Genomic DNA, 27,015 nt, shown 5'->3' on the forward strand with positions numbered 1-27,015 from the left:
CAGACCCCTCCCACTCCACCCCTCCAGTCATTCAACTCACCAGCTAGTCAGTCTGCCAATTGAGCTCATAGTGCCCATACACCTGTAAGACCTCTGCATCTAAAGTAAGTTACTTTCAATTCCAACGATGGATTCTCAGCCTGTCATGCTGCCTTTAGAACCATTACATTTTAGTTCTTTTCTTTTTTCTTACACACAAATGGAAAAAGTCCAGTTTAACCTGGCAGGCTTGATCTTCAAATAATAGAATTACTTTCCATTAAGATGTTGTAATGGATAAGCAGACAGTCTCAATATCAAGCGGTGGGACTATGAAAGACCATTAATAATGCCACATTTAAATACAATGTATCAATAGTCAACCAACTGTACACATCACATGTACATACATTTTATAGAATTGGGACATAACATAAAAGATTTTCATGTTTGAATTTTTAATATTGTTGTATTGTCATTTTATCCGCAATCTGTTAGCACATAATTCATTTTAAATAAGGTCTTTGATGTATATGATTTTATCCACAAGATGAAGAAGAGAATTTAATTTTCTCAAAACATGTACGAGTGTGTGTGTGTGTGCGCGCGCGCGCGTGCGTGCATATAGAAGTAAATGATAGTTAAGATATATAATACATTCTGAATTATATTGACAAGGTGGAACCTGCACACAATTAACTGTAATAATAAAGTCAATATGGACCATTTGTGGCCATCACGGTCAAGTTAATAGATATGCAACAAATATTGGCAACCTTTCACTGTATCACTCAACAAGGAATAAATTTCAAACTTCTGACTGGAACGTGAAATACAAGCACAAACAGGCTCACTGAGTTACTCAGCAATCTCACAGCTAACTGGCGAGCAAAACTGAACTTTCCTGAGAATAAGAGCTTGCTCCCAGAAGGTACAACTTACCCTAATTAGCTCAGGAATTCAAGCCCTTTTCCCGTTATCCTGCAACTTTCCCTGACCTGTCTCCTGTGACAAAGGACTCTTATCTGTGTTGGAAATTACATTCCTTTCACAAGAGGTGACGAAGAATATTTCCAGAGCTACAAAAAATATGATTGTACAAAGCAGCAATAACAAAAATTTGTGAAGCGATAAGTGAGGTATTTTTATATAGATTTAATAGATGGACTCTGAACTGATGACATGTTAAGCGAGAAAATGTATTAATGTGGATCGCACTAATGAGATTACACTATATTGATTGCTGGTTTTCGTGCTGCTGTACCTATTTTATGATGATATTGTGTAACAAAAAAGAGGAACGTATTGAATGATAAGTCTGTGGAGTAAAATAAGACAGTTCATCTCCCATCAGTTTGTCTCTTCCATCGTCTCTTTGCTTCCCTTTCCTCCAACAAATTTTAATGATTCAGCATTAAAACCATATCCCGTGCCACACAACGTTAGTACCATGGGTCAACACTTTATCGCACACATCTGTGTGCAGAATGACTGTCGTTTGTTTCCTTCTCACAGACAATGTGATAATGGGCAGTGCACAAGGCTGCCAAACTGTCTACTTCGGAACTTGCCGTGCCTCTCAAAGGGAGTGTGACCCCTAAGGGACTATAGGTGAAAAGCTGAATTTACAAAGCCATTCCTGTGGATTGGTTACGTGCTCTGGGTAGGGAGCGCCTCGAGAGTGCAGTACATTCAATATTTCACGTCCCCACCAATAACATTTCATTGTTGATTGTTTGCTTTACACATTCCATTCACTTGTGCTTTTATTCTGCAGGGCTTGGTAACAGAATGTAATTCTCACTGTTCCTGGAAATGATGTGCCAATGCATTTGACGTTCGCCAACAGCAATGCGAATAGAAAATGGCGTGTGCTACTCTTCATTAGTTTATAAAATAGAAGCTGGTGGGTTTCTGGACATTGCAATGAACACACCTCTCCTCTGAAATGAATTACAGGTAAAATTTGCATTATTTCTACTTCTTTATAATGTTATAAAGCTTGCATGGCATGGGATATATTTTTACCGATGCAGCTCATTTTTGGACAAATACAGTCCTATAGCTCACCATTTGAGTGCCGTTATATACAGTCGAAACAGATTAAGACGTCACTCTTTAGTACGTTTGTAACTCCCACCATAAGGTATTTAAATTAGCATCCTTGGCCACGTTGCACGCACAAAGGGGCAGCAATAACTGGCCTGGATAAGGATTTGGCAGGGAAGAAGGAGAGCTTAATTTCATGGTTTCGGAGTGCAGTTGCGTGTCTGTCGGCCTACAACTGCAGAGAGCAACAATCCCAAGCCAGTCTTTGGTATGGTTGTTTGGATCGTGCAACAGTAGCTCATCTGACGTGTTGGTGCTGAATTTTACGTTTTTAAGTGAATTGTGGAACAAGGTACATAAATTAGACCAACTGTACTTACGCATAGTGGTTTGCAGGACATTCTGCTATGGAGAAGAAGAATGCTAGACAGTTTACAAATGACGAAAAATTAATGTTTATTGAGAAAGTGGATGCTAATCCACACATGAAATGTGTTCAAATTGCCCAAATGTTGGACATTCCTATGACAACTTAAAATATAATAGTAAGCAACGTGTATGGTTCACGTCTCTAAGAACATTTCTCCTTGATGTTTTACTATGTTGGTGTTCTTAAAATGTGTTCTTTATTTATATCACTAATTATAATTGTAAACTCTTGTTTCTTTATTTTCATCATAATTATTTTTATGTTCACACCTAACATTGAATTTAACAGCAAAATTATTTTTCATTTGTTAGCATGTTCCCTTCTTATGACTTTTTTCTTTTTCGGTGCCCACACAAACGTCCTAATCAGTTTTGACTGTACTAATCTCTGTTCGTAGAATCTGTGAGGTAGCAGTCAGAAATCAAGCCTTCTGTGCAGTGGGAGAAGGAGCACCATGCTGATGCTGACTGGTTGGGAGAGAGCAAAAGAAGCATGCGCAGCCAGGTTCCGTCCTCTCCTGAACGGCATCGTGTGTGACCTTACTTTACAGATCCTGTGAACAGAGTTTACTTACCCTTTTTAACAGGAACAGGTTGTGGAAGGAAGAAGACAGTCTGCTTCCAATGTGTAGGAGTCGCCTGAGGACCAGTAGAAAAGCTGACAGCATGTGGGAGATCAAAATGAACATCGAAGTAGCCAACAAGAGCAGTCAGAGTATCGTCTTCATTGATGTGGAGCGTGAATTCTGACGAGAAGTCTAGGCTTTCTGTGGTGCAGGTGTATAAGTCCAGTTCAAGAAGAGTGGATGTGCTAGTTATCACTTTATCTGACGGCACTACCTCCACAGTAGGTTCGTACACTACCTTCTGCCGCATGCAGTTCATGTTAAACCCATACACGTTCGACCAGAATCCAATCAGCTCCTGATACCTCTCTGCAAAGAAAACCAAAGATACATCTTCATTATACACTGTCATACGTGCCAACTTTCAAAAAGAGAAATCCGGAAGATCCTACAGCAGAAAATTATGAACAACACGCACATGCATCGCAAAGTCTTGAGACATAATGAAAAAGGACGACAAGGGGGTAGATTATAAAAAATACTAATACAAGTCAAATATATGTTATGATCACCTCTGAAATTAAATACACTAAGTTACATCTTGATGAGTGCTCATCTGTTTCCACTGAACACTGGGAACACTTTCCATGATGGTATAAAACAAGGAAATTAAGCAGAATATACCTCCCTACAAGACTGATAATATCGTTTCTTACTTGAATTTATTACGAACACCACTAAAAATACTGAATCCCAATAAATTCATCACACAATTCCACAAGTTTCAGAACTACCACCAATGTTACTCACACCCACACACAAACAAAGCCTTTCACAGCTGCTACGAAGCATGACGCAGTTACTAAAGTAGTTGTATTTAAATTCACAACCTGCTACTTTTCACGGATTTCTATTCTTCAAAATCACAGCCTGCTACTTGTTTGGGAACATCTCAGTCAATGAAGTAGCAGTTGAGCTTGAACAGGTGACAAAAGGACAGTGATAATCGATAATGTGATTAACGATACATTTACTGGTCGAATTTCAAACACTGCATCTCTTATTACCAGCTATTATCGAAAGTCAAACAAATCCAATTTGACCGCAGAAAGCGAAACCAAGCGCGGATATTCAAAATCCATACAATAACGTTGTTCATCCGCACAACCGTAAAACACATTCAAAATCCGTACATTTTACGGAAAAACAGGAGTTCTTGGCAGGTATGCAATGTTATACCTTTAAAAAAATATATAACTGTTAGGTTCTTCAGCTTGCCAAAACTAATTTTGAGTAATAAATGTACAATTACAGTTGAACCTGACTTGTGCGTATATCAAGGGGAAAAGAAAAAACTACTTGTAACTCAGAATTACTTAGAAGTCAGACTTACGCATACATCACAAATTTACTGAAAAACCAATGGAATAGACCTACATGTGTAAATCCTTGCAAATAATAAATACGTTAAGAAAGAAAATATTATTTTGAACTTGGCCCAGCCTTAAAGAAATTAGATGGTTCGGCTTGTTTCACTTTCTTGCATTAAGAGTATAAACCTCCTTTAGCAAACTTTGTAATGAATTCAGAGCATTTTCACTACAACTTTTCGCACTGATGTAACGCCTACGCACTTCAATTGCACTTAACACTTCACTCAGTTCAGGTGTCAAGATTCAAGTCGTTATCTCCATCTCCATTGTCACTATCGCTTGTAGCCGGTCCGGTGGCGTGCCAGATGCGACCGTGCCGCATGCGACCCGTGCCACTAGCGACCGCATAATCTGTAACCGTGCCGGATGCGACCGGCGTTGACAAGCAAATTGTCATTTGATAAGTTGTGTCATCACCCAAGATAAGGTAAGCTAAACGAAGTGCAATGTCATTTCAATAAGTCCTATAAGCAGCTACTGCCCCTACTTTACATAACACTTCTGGGCGAAACTCGTTTTACAATACGAAACATGGTGATGCGTTCACGTTCTTACCGGGCGAGTTGGCCATGCGGTTAGAGGCTTGCATCCGGGAGATAGTGGGTTCGAATCCCACTGTCGGCAGCCCTGAAGATGGTTTTCTGTGGTTTCCCATTTTCACACCAGGCAAATGCTGGGGCTGTACTTTAATTAAGACCAGGGCCACTTCCTTCCCATTCCTAGCCCTTTCCTATCCCATCGTCACCTTAAGACCTGTCTGTGTCGGTGTGACGTAATGCCACTAGCAATAAAAAAGATCCTAATTCTCTGAAATTATTTACGACTTAGGCCTACTTATTTATCGTGTCCTATTAATACCAGGAGTGTCCGAGGACGTGTTCGGCTTGCCTGGTGCAGGTCATTCTACCTGACACCCTTGGGCGGCCTGCGCGTCTGGATGTGGGATTATGATAATGAAGTAAGGAGAGATGAAACCAGGTTTCGGCACGTAGCCTACTCCTCTCGAATAATACCACGGGGTCTGCTCAATGCTTTACGTCTCCATCTGATGGCCGAATCACCCTCAACAGCATCATATCCTCTCACTCCATTTGAACACTGCGAAAAGGTTTGGATTTGAATTCCGGCTTTTGGCATGCAATCTAGTGATTAGAAACTGTCTACCACCAACTTTCCTACCCTGCCGGCCAACATTCTGATGGTGATTTTTTTTTTTCATCCAGGCTAAGTGGCTCAGACGGTTGAAATGCAGGTCTTCCGACTCCAACTTGGCAGGTTCGATCCTGGCTCAGTCCGGCGGTATTTTAACGTGCTCAAATACGTCAACTTTGTGTCGGTGGATTTACTGGCACGTAAAACAAGTCCTGCGGGACTAAATTCCGGCACCTCGGCGTCTCCTTAAACCATAAAAGTACTTACTGGGGCGTAAAGCCAGCAACATTATTATATTTTTCTTTCGACCAATAGCACTCGAACCTGCTAACAACGGTGTCAGACCTTTATTTTAGAAAAGACCAAGTTAGCTACTTATAAGCAATCTGCCACTTGGTGACAGCCCTTAATGCAGATCAATTGTAAGTGATTGATGGGTCGCATGCGGCACGGTGCTTATCCGCTTGGTCGCTATTGGCACGATAATGGCCAGGTCGCATCCGGCACGTAACCGCTGGTCCATCCGCGTTGTTGGCATACATCAGCATTAATCTCTTCATCCGGTAGTTCTCCACATACAGCCAGATTGTCATAGAAATGCACAAAAGTATCGAATTCTACACCCTCCGGTAGCGTTAGCTCATTGCCAGGCAAAACTTCGTCCCCATAATCATCACTAGAGGCAGCCTCTTCTAGTAAGACACCAGCTTTGCGGAAACAGTTGCTGATTGTGGAGGATGACACCTGCTTCCAGGCAGCCGAAATAAAGTCCATGGCTTGTAGCAAATTAATGGAGAGAGGTTCATTTCCTGCATCACTCAGAGTTATTAAATGTTGAACGAGCATTTTTTTATAATGCACTTTGAAATTTGCAATGATGCCCAAATCAAGCGGTTGTAGAACACTGGTACAGTTAGGAGAGAAAAATTCCATTCCACCTTTTTCAGCTAATGTTTTATTAGGAAGGAGATTGTAGAATAGGCCGGTCTCATCACAGTTGTAGATGTTTGGAGGCTGATAATCGCTTACGATATCCGGCAGAACCTCTTCTTTCCATCTCTTCTTTAAATCCTTGCAACCATCCTGATGAAGCTTTCAAAGCAGCAGTGATACTCATCATTTTAGCTAAATCTATCTCCTTTGCCTTCAGCATATCTCCACTAATTGGGAGCTGCGGCCCGCTTTTGCTGGAACAATGTGAAAAGTACTTTCTCCAAATCCACGTACCATCCTTCTTGTTGACGGCTGTGCTTTGCTGATTTTGAACCCAGTTTTAAGAACTCATCCAAAATAGCGTTTCTTTTACTGATGACTGTACATAGCGTGGTATAAGCAATCCCTAAGTCTGAAGCGATTTCAGTTTTTGTTTTGTGTGGATTAGCGTCCACTTCTCGTATAACGTTTCCTTTTTCATTTCTCTGTGGCTAATCAAAAGCAACTGAATGCCAAAACTACTTTTCAACAGTAAACACCAGATACCGGCACCATGGACATTTTACTTCTCCGTTGTTCCAACGAAAGACATTCTCATATTCAAACAAATTAACTGCATTTTCTTTTGTTTCCACACCGAAACCGCTCGCTTTGCTTGTAATGTAGAGGAGGAGCGAAGGGGACTCGCCTTAGTTAAGTCGTTAGTAAATAAGGGTCAACAATGTCACTCGGCGAAACTCTGTGTTCTGTTTCAGCACCGAAACCTGATCGCTCTACTTCCGCCTTCACCGACAAAGAGGAAACTTCGTAAATAAAGTAGTTTCTTTTTAAAAAGCACATTCTCATTACAATGACGCAAAACTCAGTTTTATTTCACTGACACTTAATACGTATAACAGCGAATTACATATAAACAGATTATGTATATAAATAAGGTTTAATTAACACGCTTTTAAATTATATTTTGCCGGGACCTGAAGGAAATTACGTACAAATACGAATTATGTAGAACAGAGTTACGTATAAAGCAGGTTCAACTGTATAAGCTATAAATTTCATTTCTGTTCTGTACTGAAGTGCAATTATAAGAAATAAATTGACAGTATGTCAAGTAAATAATATTACATCAGTCTTGGGACTAGTTTCAACCACTTAGTGGCCATCTTCAGCCAAATAAAAATTAAGCAGTTATTGTGATGACTGAAAGACAATGACAATGTTGCAGGAATAAATATTTTAACATTAAAATACATACAATAACAGAAATTATGGTTGTGATGATCTCGTCATAATATGATGTCTTTTAAGTTGAGTTAGGACCTCAAGCAATATAATACTTATAATAAATGTACAGTCAAACATGCCCTAATGGACACCTCCCTATATGGACATTTTTCCAAGGAACCAATTTTATTTTGCATAAGACATGCGTTACATAAGCCTCATTTAAGCGGACACCTCGAATTCCACACAGCGGACATCGCCATTAGTCTCGTCCACTTGTCTTAAGCGGACACTTCCTTTACACAAGGCTATGTTGTTCTTTCTCCTAATGTCATTCTGCAGACATTCGGGAATTCCTTTTGAATACTTGCACTATTTCGAGCCCCAAGGTAAAGAGAGATGAAACGTACATAGTGTAGGAATCCTGAAGTAGCCGTGAAGTTAACTGTTCTGTACAGGGATCTGTCCACACCTTTTGTTTGGGTTGTCTTGTGTTCTAATTAGTGTACATTCTGAGAATTCTAGTTGGCCAGGAATGTGACTGTTTATGTTTACTCACAAGTTACCAAGAAATTTTCCACCATATGTTGCATCAATTCATTCATAACTCAAGATTGTTGCTGATAGGGTCGAGGTCAGGTAGTTCAGTTAAACTAGACAAGGAAAAGATTTCCATATGCTGATTGTTGAGACAGAAATACCATAGCATTTCAATTGCCCAGTAAACATGAGTAGGAGGGACAAGCATTTTTAGATATCGATACAAGAAAAGATGAAATCAAAAGGACTTTGAGTGAGAAAACTTCCTTAAAAATTAAACTGCGGGACAACACAATTGTGAAGAATAAAAATTACATTTTAAGTGAGTGGGAGGAAAATAGGAATCGAAGAATGAAAAGAAACTGGGGTCAATTTTTGCAGAAGTGAAAATTGCAGTATATGAGTGGTTCAAATGTTTTCGAGCGAAGAAACAGAGAGTGAGTGGGCCAATGTTACACGAAAAAGCATGAGAAATCACAAATAACCTGAAAGTGGAGTTTATTGAATAAAAAGTGGATGTGTCACGCTGGGTCGTTATTCCCTACTGCAGTAAAGAAAAAATTTAGTAAATTTCACACCTAGCTGAATGATTACTTGCCGAAGCTGTAATGAATGTAAAGGCTGTAAAAATCACTTCTAATATCTCCCAGGCAAATATTTAGTTCGAAACTATTTAGAATAATCAAAATAAAGACATATGCTTATATTTAAGGTGGGTGTTCTTTGCCGTTCAAAATGTTCGATTACTTTTTACAACCTTGTTTTAACGGACATTTTTCCACGGAACTGACGGTGTCCACAGAAGAGAGGTTCAGCTGTATAAACTACTTTGAAAATGAAACATAAGGCAACAGAATTATACTTGAGAAAGAAACAACTTAATTATTTATTATTTTCTTTTTTTTTGCTAGGGGCTTTACGTCGCACTGACACCGTTAGGTCTTATGGCAACGATAGTATTGGAAAGGCCTAGGAGTTAGAAGGAAGTGGCCATGGCCTTAATTAAGGTACAGCCCCAGCATTTGCCTGGTAAGAAAATGGGAAACCACGGAAAACCATCTTCAAGGCTGCCGACAGTGGGATTCGAACTCACTATCTCCCGGATGCAAGCTCACAGCCGTGCGCCTCTACGTGCACGACCAACTCGCCCAGTTTAATTAAAATAGAATGATATTTTTTCTATCAAATCACACTCAAACATTTAGAAAAGTATACACATTTCTATTTAAATACTTATGAACTTAAATCTGGAACTGGAGTGGAGATGAAACAGGACTTCATTAAGATGAAATACTGCTTATATAAGGTTAATTTCATTTTCTTGGGAACTTTGTAATCCCATAAAAGCTCTCTGACTTGATGAAATGTTGCACCTTTACGTAGTCTGTTACTAATTTCAGGGTTGATTTCATTACTTCCATTAATAATACTACCCACATATGTAAAGTGTTCTACATTCTCTAACAGTTCTCTGTTATGTTCACTTGGCTTTTCTTTTTCTCTTTTCCACAGTGCATGACTACAGTTTTCTTTTTACTAATTACCATTCCAAACATTGATGATGATGATGATTTTGCAAAAAAAGGTCTCAAGCAAGGAAGTGCACTGTCGCTATTATTGTTTGTTATATTGATGGATGAAATCATAAAACGTGTGAAACAGAGTATCAGTAGTGATGAAGTGAAGCTTTGGTATTTACAGATGATGTGGTGATTTGGGGAAAGGGAGAAAAGGAAGTACAAAGGAGACTGGACGTTTGCATAAAATGTTTCAGAGTCACCACTCCCCACTTGTACACAGCTTTTACTCTCAGGATACAACATTTTTATCTTGTTAATTAATGAAATGAAATGGCGTATGGCTTTTAGTGCCGGGAGTGTCCGAAGACATGTTCGGCTCGTCAGGTGCAGGTCTTTCCTTCCCAATCTTTGTTAAAATATTTATTGTTCCAAACCGGGTTTTGTTCTCTGATCTAACACTTGCACGAACATCAGGATTACCATCATACTGTGCAACTGTAGTCAGAGACTTGTCAATTCCATTTCCATTTTTAAACTTCCATCTGAGGCTATAAGGTAAAATAAACATATATGATAATGTACAAAATGTACTATGTACCCATCATGGCTTATGCAGCTGAGACTTGGACTTGGTTGCCCAGTTGTACTTCCACTTAACAATAGTCACCACCACCTCTGATAGCGAGTGCTCTTTGGAGATTTATCAAGGAGAGAATCTGAAAGAAGCTATACCGTACAACTCAAGAGTTGTGAACAAGTGTGGAAGATGCCTTCACGGACGTGACCCCAGATTATCTCTGCGAAGTATCAGCCAGGACATGGTGGAGAATTCAGCTGTGCTATGAAAATGATGTTCATACTGATATTCTGAACTATTAAACTGTCAGGTAACCATAACCATTGTAGTATCAAAAAGTGTGCAGGCGGTGGTGGGGAGAAAGCAGGCCCATTCTGTCACAACCTTGTATAGTGGTGGTGGCAATTATTGTTTTAAGAGGAAGTACAACTGGGCAACCATACTCTATTAACACTAATCACAGAGGAAATTGAAGTAGTCTGACACTTCAAAGAAAGGGAAAGGTGTCAAAATGAAAGAAATTGCAAACCTAATGCCATTTCTTCCTGTGGGCAGGGGAGTAGAATAACACCCACGGTATCCCCGGCCTGTTGTAAGAGGCGAATAACGGGGTCCCAGGGGCTCTTAACTTCGGAGCGTGGGTTGGCGACCATGGGGCCTTTAGCTGAGTCCTGGCATTGCTTCCACTTACTTGTGTCAGGCTCCTCACTTTCATCTATCCTATCCGACCTTCCTTGGCCAAATCTTGTTCTTTTCTGACCCCGACAGTATTAGAGCATTCGAAGCCTAGGGAGTCTTTCATATCCAAGCCCTTCATGGCCCTTGCATTTGTTTGGCCAATACCTTGAATTTTTGAAGTGTCAGATCCCTTCCATTTTTTCTCTGAATAGTGTTAATTGAGGATGGTTGCCTAGTTGTACTTCCTCTTAAAACAATAATCACCACCACCACCTAATGTTATTGGGGTTGGAAGGGAACAAGAGCTGACCGAGGAAGGTCAGACATGAAAGATTATTAAAGTGAGCAGATGGCAAAAGTAAGCGGAAACAATGCCAGGCTCAGCCAAGGCCCTTAAGTCACCTCACACGATAGACGGAGGATCTACCGCTCCCACCCACGGGGGTGGAGGTGGATTGTATTCCTCTATATCACGTTCAACTGGCAAGAGGTTGTAAAATGTCTACACAAAATATACCAGGTGAATGCATAAGTCTTTTCCGGTTTCACTAAGAGACGGCACCAGCAAACAGTGTGCAGCGTATTAATTTGACACATACGTCAGTTTGTTCGTCTGACATTAACCTACCAACACGCACAATTTGATTCCGCCAAACACTAGCACCTGTGTTGTATCGTTCGGTGATTATGTCGATGTTTGTGCCTGAAAAAAGAACATTTGTGGCGTGCATTGCTTTTCTTATTTAATCAAAAGAAAAAGGCCGTGGAAAGTCATCGTTTGCTGGTAGAAACATATGGCGAACAAGCTCGGTGTTGTGTATTATGAACTCTTGAAGCCCGGCGAAACCGTTCATGCACAATGCTATTGCCAACAAATGATTAATTTAAATCACACATTGAACGAAAAACGACCGGAATGGGCCAGAAGACGTGGCAAAGTAATTTTGTTACATGACAATGAGCCGTCTCACACAGCAAAACCAGTGAAAAACAACTTGAAATTGCTTGGATGGGACATCCTTCCGCACCCGCCGTACCGCCCCGACCTGGCGCCATCTGACTATCACCTCTTTGTACCAACGGGGCACGCAGTCGCAGAGCAGCACTTCAGCAATTTTGACGAAGTTGGAAAATGGCTCGACGAATGTTTGCCGCAAAAGACAAGCAGTTTTCATGGCATTCATAACTTACCTGAGAGATGGGCAAAGTGTGTAGAAGCTGATGGCCAATATTTTGATTAAACAAAAAACTAATATCCCTTGAAAATTACGTGTTTTCTTTACCACAAAAACTTATGCATACACCTGGTAGATGGGAAAGCATAATAAAATATGTGAGTACATGAAATTCTCACGGCAAAAAGTAAATTAATTACACCTTACCTTTGTCTGCTAGACCCACAAGGCTTATGGAACATCGGTTGGGCAGCAACTTTCCATCCTTGACTAAATGCTTATCTCGGGCATAGATCACACTGTCCAGCATACCTTCAAATAAAAGAAAGTACCCCATCCACTCTGATACAATTACATCCACTTTGCTTTCTAATTCTGTGTCTTCTATCATTCCTCTCTTCAGGGTAATCTTATTGTGATAATTGTTCTCCCTGAAAACAAAACCAAAACCTTTGAAACATGATAATAAGCCTCAGGAGACTTGACTACTTTCTCTATTATAATTTCAAGCACATCATAAGATGGATAAAAATTCTGATTTCTACAAATTTGTTATTACAGAACAAGATTAGTAACTAAAGGTAGCATGTATTGCTGATGGTGGAAGCAACTGAAGAATACATTTATAGTAGAAGGGTTTTGGGACTTTTTATTGGACCAAGAGGAACAATTTCAAAATTTTTAGTGTTTTTTTTGTGTGTGTGGGCATTTCAAAGAATATATTTAGCTATTTTGCCCATCAAACCATCCATACAAATGATCAGAAATCACCCGTACTATCTTCAGTAATATTGTTAATATCACTTATAGATTCATCTTTGATGTAGTCCCTTCTTTTGTCATCAGCTAGTCAGAGATTGTATGTAAGGGGAGGAGATCAGGCATATTTTAGGCCACACACTTCATGAATGATGCTGGAAACCCTCCTGCCATGTGTTAAGAACTCTGGGAAACATTTCCACATAGATTACAATACCGGAGAAAATACTGTGTGATCGCAGCTAAACAAGATTTTCTTGGGGGGTCAATTATGGGCAAGCACTCGCCGCTTGTAAATTTATCACGTATGCCACCACAGAGGATTTTTTTCGTAGTGGTATAATGACATACTAACACTATAATGAAGGGTTCTGCCAATGCAAGGATAGGAAAGGGATAGGATTTGGAAGGAAACGGCCGTGTCCTTACTTAAGGTACAGCGACAGCACTTGCCATTTAAACCTAGGAATTTCATTTTTGTCCGTATTGAACTGAGAAAGGATGATAGGAAAAACTTAAAACGGTCCACCTTTTCAATACAAAAATGTTATATTTATTTATAACATGTATTTGCACTTGGAACTAGTTTCGACGCTGTGTTTGCGTCATCATCAGCCAAAATGTGGGAAATAGGCAAGATGTAGGCATTTATATTACACAAGGCGTTACATTAAACAATACACATCTTACAAGGAGATAAAAACAGGGACGAATATAGAAACAAATGAATCGTTGAGAAAACAAAAGTTATACATATTAAAAATAACCTTAACCACATATCTTGCAGTGCGAAAGTGTTCTTCTTGAATGATTCCTGAATATAAAAACACACGCGCACACATTTCTGAAGAGCCAGCAGGCAGGACAAAGTAAAGTGAAACCTTAAGAGTTCTTCTGAGAAGAGTTCCTCATTTTTTCTATGTTCCGACTAACTAATGAAGTCTCCCTTGAGTTCCTGATAAACATACACAACAGGAAATTCTACTTCACTCTCAACAATAGCTCTAAAGACCAACGGTAAAATTTTTATTTTAAATATTGTGCAGAGACGTGAAAGCATGATTTTGAAAATGATATAACTCCTTCATATAACCCAGTTTTTTAATACAAGGTGTTGCATTAAATAATACACATCTTACGAGGAGATAAAAACAGGGACGAATGTAGAAACACATGCATCGTTGAGAAAGCAAGTTATACATATTAAAAATAAGCTTAACCACATAACTTGCAGTGCGAAAATATTTGCCTTGAATGATTCCTGAATACAAAACGCGCGCGCACACACTTCCAAAGAGCCAGCAGGCAGGAAAAAGTAAGGTGAAACCTTAAGAGTTCTTCTGAGAAGAGTTCATCATTCTTTCTATGTTCCGACTAATTAATGAAGTCTCCCTTGAGTTCCTGATAAACATATACAACAGGAAATTCTCCTTAACTCTCAACAATAGCTATAAAAGACCAACGGTAAATTGTATTTTAAATACTGTGCAGAGATGTGGAAGCATGATCTTGAACATGATAGAACTTCTTCATTTAACCACCTTTGAAAGTTTCTCTCTATATTACATAGCTTCATTAACACACCATTCTGTAGATGCACAAAATAATCTTGTAATCTTCACAGGTCCGGTATTCAGCTCATGCAGTCATGCCAGGTATGAAAATTGGAAACCATGGAAAATTATCCTCAGGGCTGCCTACAGTGGAATTCAAGCATGATCTCCTGAATGCAAGCTGAAGAGATTAGGAGAGGATAGTTGCCTAGTTGCATTTCTCTTTAGAACCACCAGCACTTCCAAAGAACCAAAAAGGTTACAAACTTGTGCTAGCCCATTAAAGTGCACTGTAAACACTACAATACAGTAGAATATCGACTATACCTGACAATTTCCATTGCACTGTAGATGATATTTGACTTGTCGATACCGATGACATGACCGGCACCAACTGAGGCAGCAAAGAGCGAGAGTATGCCGGTTCCACAACCTAGATCGAGGACGGTCCGACCACTCAAACTCGCAGCGTTCTTTACTAAAGCCTCGTGATAACTTGAAGTGCGCACTTTATCCTGTACAAAGAAACATTCAAATGATAAATAGGAACTGAGCTAAGTTATAATCACGTTGGAAAAGGTATATAACAAATAACTGTGACAGTATCGACATGTGAAAATTATGGCTGCACATGAAAAGCAAACAAACCCCCAAAAAATCTGACAATAACATACAGTGTTGTCCCTTTACATAAACAAATGAGAAAGGTAAATAAACAAAGCCATATTTAAAGCTAAGGTTCACAAAAGATATGATTTATTATTAGAGCTCAATGTTAGGGCCTAAAAATCACCCACGTATGCACGCATATATGAGGCGGTCCGTTCCAAAACTAGTCTTAACCATTTTTTTAAAAAAAAATGAGTTAGAGGTAGCATTGCCTTCTTGGTGATGTTTGTGATAGTTCTAACACAAAATTAAGCACCAAAACTCGCCTTTTCCCATAAAAATCTGTCACCAAACTTAGGCTATTGTTCCATAACTCGCCTTATCCACGGCGCCTGTCGTTCCAAAACTCGCCATATACAATCAACCAATAGGAATGGATAATTTCAGCACGTGACTCACGCTACAATTTACCCGCGTTTTATGCCAGTCTTTCCACTCTTTGAGTTGTTCTTGAACTGTGTTAGTCTTTCATGCAGTTTTGTGCTGTGAATAGAGTGTATTAAGATGACCGAAAATATTGCTCTTGTTGTGGAAGGTACATAAAACTTGCTAATACAGAACAGTTTCACATTCAGGTCTGCCAAAAGACATTCTTGAATGTATTGCATGTCAGCAAAGATCGGGTTCAGAGAACTGCCAGAAATCACTTCACGACAGGGAAACTTCCAACAGAAAAGAGGGGAGAAGCTAGGATCAAACCAGAGTACACTGAAAAGAGGCACTCCGTGAAACGTTTCATTGAAAGTTTGCAGTGTTGTGAAAGTCACTATTGCCGCGGAAATTCACCGGTCAGACAGTATCTACCCGGAAATTTAAGCATCGCTAAGCTTTACAGAATGTATAACAAGAAATCACCTGAAGAAGTGAGGGTGAAGCGGTGGTTCTTCCATGAAATTTTTACGCGTTGCTACAACATAGGATTCGGAACACCAATTACTGACGCTTGCTCAAAGTGCATAGAGTTCAAGGAGAAAATTAAACTTGAAAGTTCGAACGTATCACTGAAGAATGATTTAATCTGGGAACTTAGAGTACACAAACTAAGGGCTGCAGCTTTTTTCAAAAAGCTCCAAGAAGAAAGGGACAGCATGGCAATATTTTCATTTGACTGCCAAAAGAATCTTGTGAATCCAGAAGTTCCAGATCAAATTGCCTATTACAGTCGCCAATTGTACACCTATAATTTTACCATTGTGAGGGGTACCTCACATGCCAAGTTGACAAAGGAGAATGTTTTTACATACACATGGATGGAGCATGAATTCAACAAGGGGTCTAATGACACGTCATCTGCAGTTTACCTTCGATTATCACAGACTGATTTGTCAAACTTCACTACTATATGAATTCATGCAGATGGCTGCGGAGGACAGAACCGCAAATCTACAATGATTGCAATGTGCTCATATTTCTTGACACACACAGCTCCGCCTAATATAGAAAGTGTTGAATTGGTCTTTCCTATGACAGGCCACTCATTTCTGCCCTATGACAGGGTATTTGCTCAAGTCGAGAGAGAGAGATACGGAAATGCCCTATAATCTGTAATCCAGCAGAATATGAAGACATCTTCAGCAAACATGCTGAAGTCTTCAAGTTTGGCAGAGACTGCTCGGTGAACAATTGGAAAATGGTTTCTGAAAATGTGATGAAAATGTCTGCATCTTGGCACTTTGAATTTTCTTCGGTGAAACGATTTGTTATTAGCAAAGACTCACTGGGAAATGTCACCCTTATGGGGAGAACCTCATTACAACTCAGGCATCGGTTTAGGAAAATCCGTAATGAAAAAGGGAAAACGCCTGCGAGATATGCTAATGCCACCTGAATTATTGCCAGGAGTAAACTTGAATCCCGCCAAAGTAAAGGACGTAAAAAGTTTGCTTGAAAAGCATTTTGGAATGGTTTGGGATAGGAATGAGTTGCTTTCTTTTTATAAGAATCTGTTCACCTCAATTTTTGTAGACGAAAACAATCTTGTTGAAGAAACAGAAGTTCTTTGTGATGGATCTCAAGAGGAGGGAACAGATTTGAGAGTTTGTTTAACAACAAAGTGATGTTTTACTGTTCAAGTTACTTCTATTGTGAGTGCAGTGTAGCCAATAAAGGAAGAATTCTCTCCAAATACTATGGATAGGATGTAAATATGATAAATCACACTGCTGTGTTTAATTTATTTGTGAATATCATTATACTGATAGCAAAAAGGTGCATGAGTGTACTGGTGGGTTTTATTACAACATTATATTCTCAATCCTTTCATTTTTCTTGTTTAAAAATAAGTTGTGTGGGGTAATATATTTTGAATTTTTTTGGGTGCTCCAAAACTCATCTTATCCAAAATACAAATGTAATTTATTGACGTTCTACTAATTATATTTATAATTCTTCAGTAAGACGACCCTATGACATTGGACTTGAACGCGTCGTAATACATTTAAACAAGTGAGACTTACATTACAAAAATTACAGGTTTTTTGCTTTTCCTGAAAAATCACTTATGATGGATAAGACGAGTTTTGGAACGGACCGCCTCATATGCTCTTAAAAATAGCTAAATATGACCCAGAAATGGAAAATATGACCACGCATATGTACTTCCAAATAACAATTTTTTCCACTAGTTCTTTTGTATTAACCATAGAACTGGCAATGTTAAATCTTGCGGTGGAAGCCATATTTGACAGCTTTTACTTGTCTATACAAAATATCTGCAAGATATGAAATAAATCTACAAAGTTTTATACATCTAAGTAAAACTAATACACTGAGGATTGTCGTGGTGACATGAAATAATTGTGTAAATGTTTTGACTAGAAAAATGTGCAGGCTACCCAAGAAGTGCAATTCCTAAATTCAAAATTTAATACAATTTTTGATCATATGTACACAAAACTGGAACATGTCACAAACAAACTGAGATATACAGATTGTCAATAATGTATCTGTAATGCTCTAGCAAACGTTACATCACTTTGAGAGGTATATTCTTGAAAATATTAGGGAAAATGAACTGGCATGCAATCTTTGGAGGTGTGACCTTAGACCATATTGTTATTATAGGTTGCTTTAGGGGAGGTTCGTCATCACTTTCACTTTCCAATATTTAATGTGAAGAAGTAGCTGATAAACACTCCAAATCTGACTCTGAACTTCTCGGTTCATTCTCAGTAACCACAAAGTCAGATGCGTCACTTTCATCTTCCAACAAATTTCGCACTGCTTCATTACTAATTTCCCGAAATGAAGTAAAGATACCATATTAGGCACACATTGTACTAAAAACATATTTAATCATTGAAATAAGAACATATATACAGAAGTAAATATCTTGCACTGAACAGAAAACTACAAAATAAAATAAAATAGAATAGCAAAGCAGAGCCTGTGAAGGTTTGTTTACAAATACTACAGAAATGGCGTTCAAACAGATCGCCAGAGAACTATACTCATTTATTTCTGTGACGTTGTAAATATGAATGAATGTGAAACTCACAGCTGTTGTCAACATCGAGAATGACATGAAGTAGACTGTCATGACATCTGTTGAAGAAATGAGCAAAATTATGAGAAGAAATACGAACATGCTGAATATCAACAGTTGCCAGTTCTAGGGTTAAGGGAGGATGAACGTTGCTCACATCCGCAGGATTTACCTTCTCACTGCCCTGCACGTATCCCCCGGGTGGTGTAAGCGAGCAACAGCAATAGGCAGCCAGTCTATCCTAGGATCTCCTGGATATCAAATTATGTCATAGACACCATATCGAAACAGTTCTTCTCAGAGCTCTTTAACAAGAAACATTGGCCCCACTATTTGTTTTTTCCAACTCAATATAGAAAGTATCAGCAGAGCAAAGTGTGATTATCTCTCAAAAGTACTCAGAGAGAACAACATAGATGTTGTTGTCTTTCAAAAGACGCATGTTGCTAATGAGGAACAACTCAGTACTAGAGGTCGTATTGCTGGGTACATGGCACTAGGAGCAACTTACCGTGAAGCATATGGAGTGGCCACATATGTCCGTAATAACATCAAAGAACCTGAGCTACTATCTCAAAGCACAGAAGAAAACGTTCATCAGGTTGTCATCTGACTGAATAATGTCTCAATCATTAATATCTACAAACCACCATGCATTTTATGGCCTCAGTATGTTGTACCAACTGCAGAACATCCTGCGATCTATGTGGGGGATTTCAATAGTCATCATGAACTCAGAAAGTATTCTAAAACAGATGTTTGTGGACTTAAATTAATGGACTGGTACGAAAGTAACAACCTCCATCTAGTATTTGACGCTAAAGATCAAGGAACTTTTCGATCAGCTGTTTGGAGTAGAGATTCAAATCCATATTTATGCTTTGTCAGCTCCAATATAAATGGAAATCCCTTGCACACTACAGGCAAAGTGATGGGAGAATTCCCTCATAGCCAGCATAGACCAGTAATACTCAAATTTGGTGTCACAATTCCCATTATATGTTCAACGCCACGTCCCCGATGGAATTTCCAGAAAGCCGATTGGTGTGCCTTCTCTGTAGAACTAGATAAATGCATTTGTTGGATTCCCCCAAATCATCAAAGTTATCAACGTCTTATTGGCGCAGTTATATCTACTGCTAAGAAATGTATGCCCAGGGGCTATCGGAAAGAATATGTTCCTGGCTGGAATGCCGAGAATGAGGAATTATTTACGAATTTCCAACAAAACAGGGATGCAGAAAGTGCTACAATAACAAACTTCTGGCTAGCTTGGATGATTGCTGAAGAGAAAAATGGGTTGAAACAGTCGAAAGCTTAGATTTTACTCATTCTAGCAGAAAGGCCTGGGGCCTTCTTAGAAGGCTAGGAGAAGGTGCACCAGTAGCGAAGGGTCAATCTCAGGTGACACCTGACCAAATAGCTTCCCATATTGCAACAATTTCCCGAGCTCCAGCTGATAAGAAGCATACAAAGTATGTTAAGTGCCAGCTTCGTGCTCTGAAATCATCAACACCTCGCATATCTAGCTATTCATGTCCCTTTACAGCCCTTGATGTTCAAGAGGCCCTCAAAGAACTAAAACCCAGTAAGGCACCTGGATTCGATGGAATTCATCCAGAATTCCTCATACATATGGTAGACAATGCAAAGAGATGGATGGCACAGTTCTACATGAACATTCTCCAGACTGGACAAATTCCACCTGACTTCAAGAAAGCTAAAATTATTTCCTTATTGAAGCCTGGAAAACCTGAAAATAGACCTGAAAGTTACAGACCAATAGTCCTCCTTAGTTGTTGCTACAAACTCTTTGAAAGGCTTATCTACAACAGAATTGGATCAACCATTTTAGAACTCATTCCTGTGGAACAGGCAGGCTTCAGACCTAACCGAAACTGCTACGGTCAAGTACTTTCATTAACATCTTACATAGTGGCCGGATACCAGCAAAAGCTTAAAACATCTGCTTTCTTTGTGGATCTCAGTGCTGCCTTTGATACCAAATGGAAGGAAAGATTGATTTTAATTTACTCAGATCTACCCTGCAGAACGATTGCACAGCTTATCAACAACATGATCAGCGACAGGAAATTCCAGGTCTGTTTAGATGAAAAGAAAAGCTCAGTGAGAAAACTGCATAATGGTTTGCCCCAAGGATCAGTTTTATCGCCACTACTGTTTAATCTGTACATCTCTGATCTTCCAGAAACAATATCCAGAAAGTTCTGCTATGCTGATGACTTGACCCTGGCCACACAACACAAGATCTTTGAGAAAACTGAAGACATTTTGTCTCAGGACTTATCCACATTGACAGAATATTTCAGGAAATGGAGACTCAGACCCAGTACAGCCAAAATGGAGGTTTCTTGCTTCCATTTGAGCAGCCGGCTTGCTAACTTAAAACTAAATATTACCTTCTCCAATTGAGTACTTAATCACAATAGGTATCCAAAATATCTTGGTGTTACCTTGGACCGGACTTTATCATTCAAGCAACATCTTTTTAACTTGTCGAAGAAACTGAAAACCCGAAACAATATTATTCAGAAGCTAACTGGTACTACTTGGGGATCTACTGCAAACACCCTGCACTCTTCAGCCTTAGCACTCGTTTTCTCTGCTGCTGACTATTGTGCTCTGGTGTAGATTAATAACCCTTAAACAAGGTATATTGACCCACAATTGAATACCAGCATGTGTCTTATATCTGGCATCATCAGATCAACTCCAGTTCACTGGCTCCCACTGTTGTCTGGAATAATGCCACCTAACTAATGAAGATTCAGTGCTCTTGTTCGAGAGTACAACAAGATCTGCAAGAATCCTCTGCTACCTGTTCTAAATGATATACCAGCACTTAGTCTCCAAAGACTGAAATCACGACATCCACCCTTTTGGGATGCTGCTCTGAAGACATCCACTAACTTCAATGCTTTGGAGGAGTGGAAAGGCTGCTGGAATAACTCTCCTGACTTGCCTCTGCATAACATCTTCAGAGAGGAAAAAATTGCAAATGGATCCCAACTGCCACGTGCAACATGGTCCAGAATGAACAGAATCAGAACAGGTCATAGAAGTAGGGATTCTCTCTACAAGTGGAATTTTATACCATCTCCAGAGTGTGACTGTGGAGCCCCTCGCCATACGATTCCCCACATTGCAAACGAGTGTCAAATTCGGGCTTATCCAGGTAGTTTGGAAGACTTCCTATCACCAACAGTGGAAGCACTACAGTGGATTGAAAAGTTGGACATTCAGATATAACAGATAACACTAATGCCTGAAGTGAATCAATGTTTTTGTTATTGTGTATATATTCTATATTATGTATAATTTCCTTGCCATATGCTAATAATAATAATAATAATAATAATAATAATAATAATCATCATCATCATCATCATCTAGGGATAAAGATACAATTCATCATATAACTTTACTGCACTACTGCAATTAATTTCGTTACAAGTTCTTTTAATTTCATTCTCTTTCATAAATTTGATATCAATCATTAACTTGTGATCAGTACTGAAGAATTTTTTAAAAATATTGCTGTCTTACACAATGGTGACACAGACCACACAGCAATGAAAAACGTATTAGTTATCAGAAATAAGAATCATCCGACTGTCGCAGTGATCACAAAATATTTAATTTAAAAAATAATATAAATTGTTTGAAATCAGCAGAATAACTTTGTGACAAGAAAAAAGAAACTCAATCCTTTCAATTTGAGTCATTAAAAAAAAATTATTTCATCAAAATGATCAAAAAATCGATTTTTATCTCCGGAGTGTCACCTTAAGTCGCGAAAATTGAAAATTGTTACCTCTACTTGGTCTGAAAATCTCAGCACTTTATCTTACATTGAACATTCTAATAGCACAGAAATTTTTAGGTAACAGGACACATGAGGGGCGTTCAATATACTGTACAATGCAACACATTTTATCTCTCGGCTAATTTCGGTTTAAAAAATTTTGTTTGGGACATCTTTGAATATTCCCACTTCATCTTGTAGATTTTCATTAATTTCTGATAGGTGGCAGCGTTATAACTAGCCTTCAAAATGGCATCTGTAACAGAGGTGCATACCAAACAAAGAGTAAATCTGCGCACCCGACAGGAGCTCACATAACTTTGGTGGACTGTTCTTCCTCATCTAACCTACTGCCCGGATCTCGCGTTTTCTGACTTCCATCTGTTTGGCCCAATGAAGGATGCACTCCGCGGGAAGCACTACGTGGATGATGAGGAAGTTATCGATGCAGCACCACGTTGGCTCCGACATCGACCAGTCGAGTGGTACCATGCAGGCCCCCAGATTACGGTGGCATAAGGCTGTAGCACTGAACGGAGATTATGTTGAAAAATAGGGTATTGTAACAAAAGTATTGGGGAATAACATGGCGTATTTGAATCCTCAATAAAACCACCCTGCTTTTAGAAAAGAAAAAAAAGTATTGCATTATAAATTGAACACCCTTCGTAAATGAATTTATATTGAATCACCATCAACTTACCGAGAGCATTTCATGATGAATACCAAAATGATCATAGGTGTTGAAATAACCCTCATCATCCTTGAGATAAATATTCTTAGCACTTTTCTCCACATCAGGCTCTCCTTGACCATCGTTAACCAAGTTCTGAGTAACTTGTCGCATCCGCTCCATATCTACCAACATGTTTTGTATTATACTGTCCTTCTCTTGTACCTGTCACAAATAAAAATATAACTTAACAGAACTAAATTAAATGTGCAAAATATTATGAGGATATAATGTTACCACAACTATTAAGGTAGGAAACATGTTCCTGGATTCAAACTACGAAAGAGGAAATAAGAAACTTACAATATGTAATCAACACATCTGTTTTCACTTATTCATTAGTAATAACTAGGGCTCGGAAGTTGAGGAAAAGTCAGGGTTTTTTTTCGAGTGTCCAACGAAGATGAGGCCCAACATAATATACGTTCATTCTGGGTCAATGTAGGCCAGAAAATGGTGGGTATTATTTGTCCTATTTTGCCCTTTTTGGCATTTATTGGCTTCATTTAGCCTTTAATTTTTGGATCTTAACGGCTTTATCGGCAACTTCATTGTCTTTAGACTACATTTGTACTGCCCATTCTCAATTCGAATCACCATTAGTTTAACCATCACCTGTTAAACACCTTTTCTGTAGTAAGAAAGAAAATGAAAATCAAATGAATAAATGAAACTAATGCTTGAAAAAAAACAGGGGTATCAAATTATGATGATAAGTGAAATATTGAAAGGAGAAAATTTTGATGTGAGTGTTTTTGACGAGGAAGATACCCTTAACATCTGTTGATGTGGAGAGAAATTTCTCGATGTTTCACAACGCACTGTATGAAAACCGACAATCCTTTACACCTAGGAACCTGGAGATGACTATTGTGATATACTGCAAAGCCAACTGAGGTAATGTTTCCAAATTCCTATTTCTGTAATCCTAGTCGGTAACATAGCCAGGATTTCAGTTTGGGGAGGGGGGAGGGCATTACGGTAGGTCTTCATCCAGAATTTTCTTTTGGTGGGTGTCCAAACTTCCGGAGAGTTTAGGCGGTAAGGAATACCTTATAAGGAAATGAATGTCCTTGGTTCCTAGTAAGAGTGGTGGATTTGCGCAGATTGCAGAAACTAATAACAGACATTCTTCTTCTTCTTCTTCTTGCGTTACGGCCTCTGTAGGACCACGGACAGCTCCTTCATGGATTGCATTTTCTTCTTCTCCTCCCAGAACCTCTTCATCATTTCTCTTCTTCTCTCCCGCTCTTCTTCCGAGATATTCAGTATCCTCTTCTCTTGTCTACTCCACTGGTGACTCTCAATCCTTTTCCTGTATCCATCCCTATCATTGATCTCTGGCATATTAGTCGGTATGTACTTGCTTTTCCAATTTTCCTTTTCTTCCACCTTGATCCCCAATTCTGACCAATCTTTCCGGAGTTCAACTACCCACTTGGTTCCTGTCTTTCCTCGTGTCCTCGCTGTTGTTTCCCATACTCTTTTCGTCATTCTATCCATATTCATCCTGATTACATGTCCCGCAAACCGTGCTCTTTTCAGTCTGATTTCTTCTGAGATTGTCCTCATGTTCCGGTATAGTTCTTCCCTGGGTCTCCTCATCCATCTCTCACCTCCTCTCTTAGGGGCTAGTATTTTCCTCAATATTTTTCTCTCTTCTTTCTCTAGTTGTTCCGCACCATTTCTTCCTAGTGCTATTGTCTCAGCAGCATATAATACAGCATTTCTCACCGTTGCCTTGTAATGTCTGATCTTTGCGTCTGTAGATATATTCTTTTTTATTGTATATATCTCTGGTCATACAGAAGGCTGATCGCATCTTCTTTATCCTCTCTGTTATTACCTCATTGCTCCTATTCCTTCCTGTTATAAATTCTCCTAGGTACTTGAATTTGTCCACCTTTTGCACGGTGCCTTCCGGTGTTGTCCAATCCTCAATGGTATTCAATGTCTTTGTCTTGTTGTAGGCGATCCTCAGTCCTACCCTTCCGGCTATATTGCTTAAGTTGTTGAGTTGTGTCTTTGCATCTTCTTCTGTCTCACTTACTATAGCTATGTCGTCCGCAAAGGCTAGACAATCTACTTGGGCCCTATTGTCCTTTTTATCCCCAACATGCGTCTTTGGTATTCCCATTGTCTCATTCATTGTTCTCCACTGTCTGATGACTTCATCCAGAGCTATGTTGAACAACATTGGTGATAATCTAATAACAGACATGCTTAGTAAAAGTACATTTGTTACAACTCCTGGGGTGTCTGGACTCTTTGGACACTCCCCTCCCCACCTGTGGATATGCCCTTGTCTTCATCAATTATTTCCTTCCCAACACAACTGCAGCATTTCATATACTCTGAATACAAGTGAAATGAATGCAAGAATAAACTGTCTGAGTAAAGATGCAATATTCTGGTCTAGAATAAATACGATAATTTTATTGTAATAATGGTCATGTGGTAAGCTATAAAGACGTAACATTTTATATAAAGAATGTGGCGAAGAAACACACACACACTATATATAAGTGTAGAATGTAAGGGGTATGAGTATAGATATTTTGTTAGCTGGTAAAGAAAAATCTATGTCACAACATATGCTAGGTAGGGTTTACCTCGTCCTATTACAGTACTTTCTCTCACAAGCCTGGGATATAGAATATAGTAGTATAAAGTTACAGTTTTGTGATGCTAAGATACATATGTGCAATTTTTATGCTTTGTCTTCTATAAATTATTTAGGCATGATCAATGGCTAACAGTGTCGATACTGCAGCTTCCGGGTACTCATTTATCAGGTATATAATTTCAAGTTATGAATATTATTATTATTATTTATTTTCCTTAAATTGTACATGTACAATTTAGGGGAGGTGGATGCAGAAAGGGCAAGCCCCACATACACGGAAGTGCCTCCTTCTCTACATGTGTACATAAACTCTACTGAATATTTACATATAAACTTATGTAGACAATTTTAAATTTACATATTTACACTCCAAACACTGTACCCTTAGAATAATAAGTATCATCTTTATTTATCCTGAAAATATTACAGTAAGAAGACATAGCCATTTATACTCTCACTCATACTCCTGTACACACACTCATTCACAACCACTCCCACACATGCACGCATACACATTCGCCCACATACACCTGTACTTGCACTAATCCTTCTTGCAATTCTACTTTATACAAGTTATATACATCGCATATGGGTTTAAATTTACATATACATTTTCTTTACTTCGCGGAGGAAGTGAGGAAGAGGAAGCACCTTTACCTCAGATGGTATAAGGTTCCAGGTACGAGCAGTCCTTGAGTAAAACCCATTTAAATATGATGTTGTTCTAGCGAAGGGAGGGACAAGAGTAACTCCTTGGCCTCTTTTAAGAGAGCAGTAATTGAGATGCAGGCGGTGGAAAGGGGAAAGGTGTGTGTTGTCTGTCAGGGATTTCCTAAGGAAGGCTACCATTTGTGCGCATAACGAGTTCACTGGTGGCAATGTCCTGGCTGTGTTTAAGGGGATGTGTTTGTTAATTAAAAGTTCTGCTCGTCGCTGGATACCCTACCCCCCACCTGATGACTTTCTCACTTTCTCCACCTTTTTTTTTTTTGAAGTTACGTGTTACAAAACAGAAGGGGAGCCCAGGTAGTGAGGGCACCGCGGTTAAGTCTGGCTTGGTTGGCCATATGTTAATGGATAACATTAGCAAACAAGAGCTATTGCCTACTC

At 39.1% G+C, this 27,015-nt stretch overlaps 1 protein-coding gene across 1 annotated transcript in view; it reads right to left on the reverse strand.

Annotated features, from left to right (window-relative positions):
• Art3 (arginine methyltransferase 3) overlaps positions 1-27,015 on the reverse strand; it is a 61,101-nt gene that overhangs the window by 13,526 nt on the left and 20,560 nt on the right. The window contains exons 4-7 of the mRNA XM_067144672.2: positions 23,250-23,444; positions 14,895-15,082; positions 12,463-12,686; positions 3,033-3,392 (exon numbers count right to left, since the gene is read on the reverse strand). Of these exons, the coding sequence (XP_067000773.2) occupies positions 3,033-3,392; positions 12,463-12,686; positions 14,895-15,082; positions 23,250-23,444 (967 nt within the window). The remainder of the gene's footprint in view (positions 1-3,032; positions 3,393-12,462; positions 12,687-14,894; positions 15,083-23,249; positions 23,445-27,015) is intronic.

The sequence above is a fragment of the Anabrus simplex genome, chromosome 3, assembly GCF_040414725.1.
Source record: "Anabrus simplex isolate iqAnaSimp1 chromosome 3, ASM4041472v1, whole genome shotgun sequence".
In the NCBI taxonomy this organism is placed as follows: domain Eukaryota; kingdom Metazoa; phylum Arthropoda; class Insecta; order Orthoptera; family Tettigoniidae; genus Anabrus; species Anabrus simplex.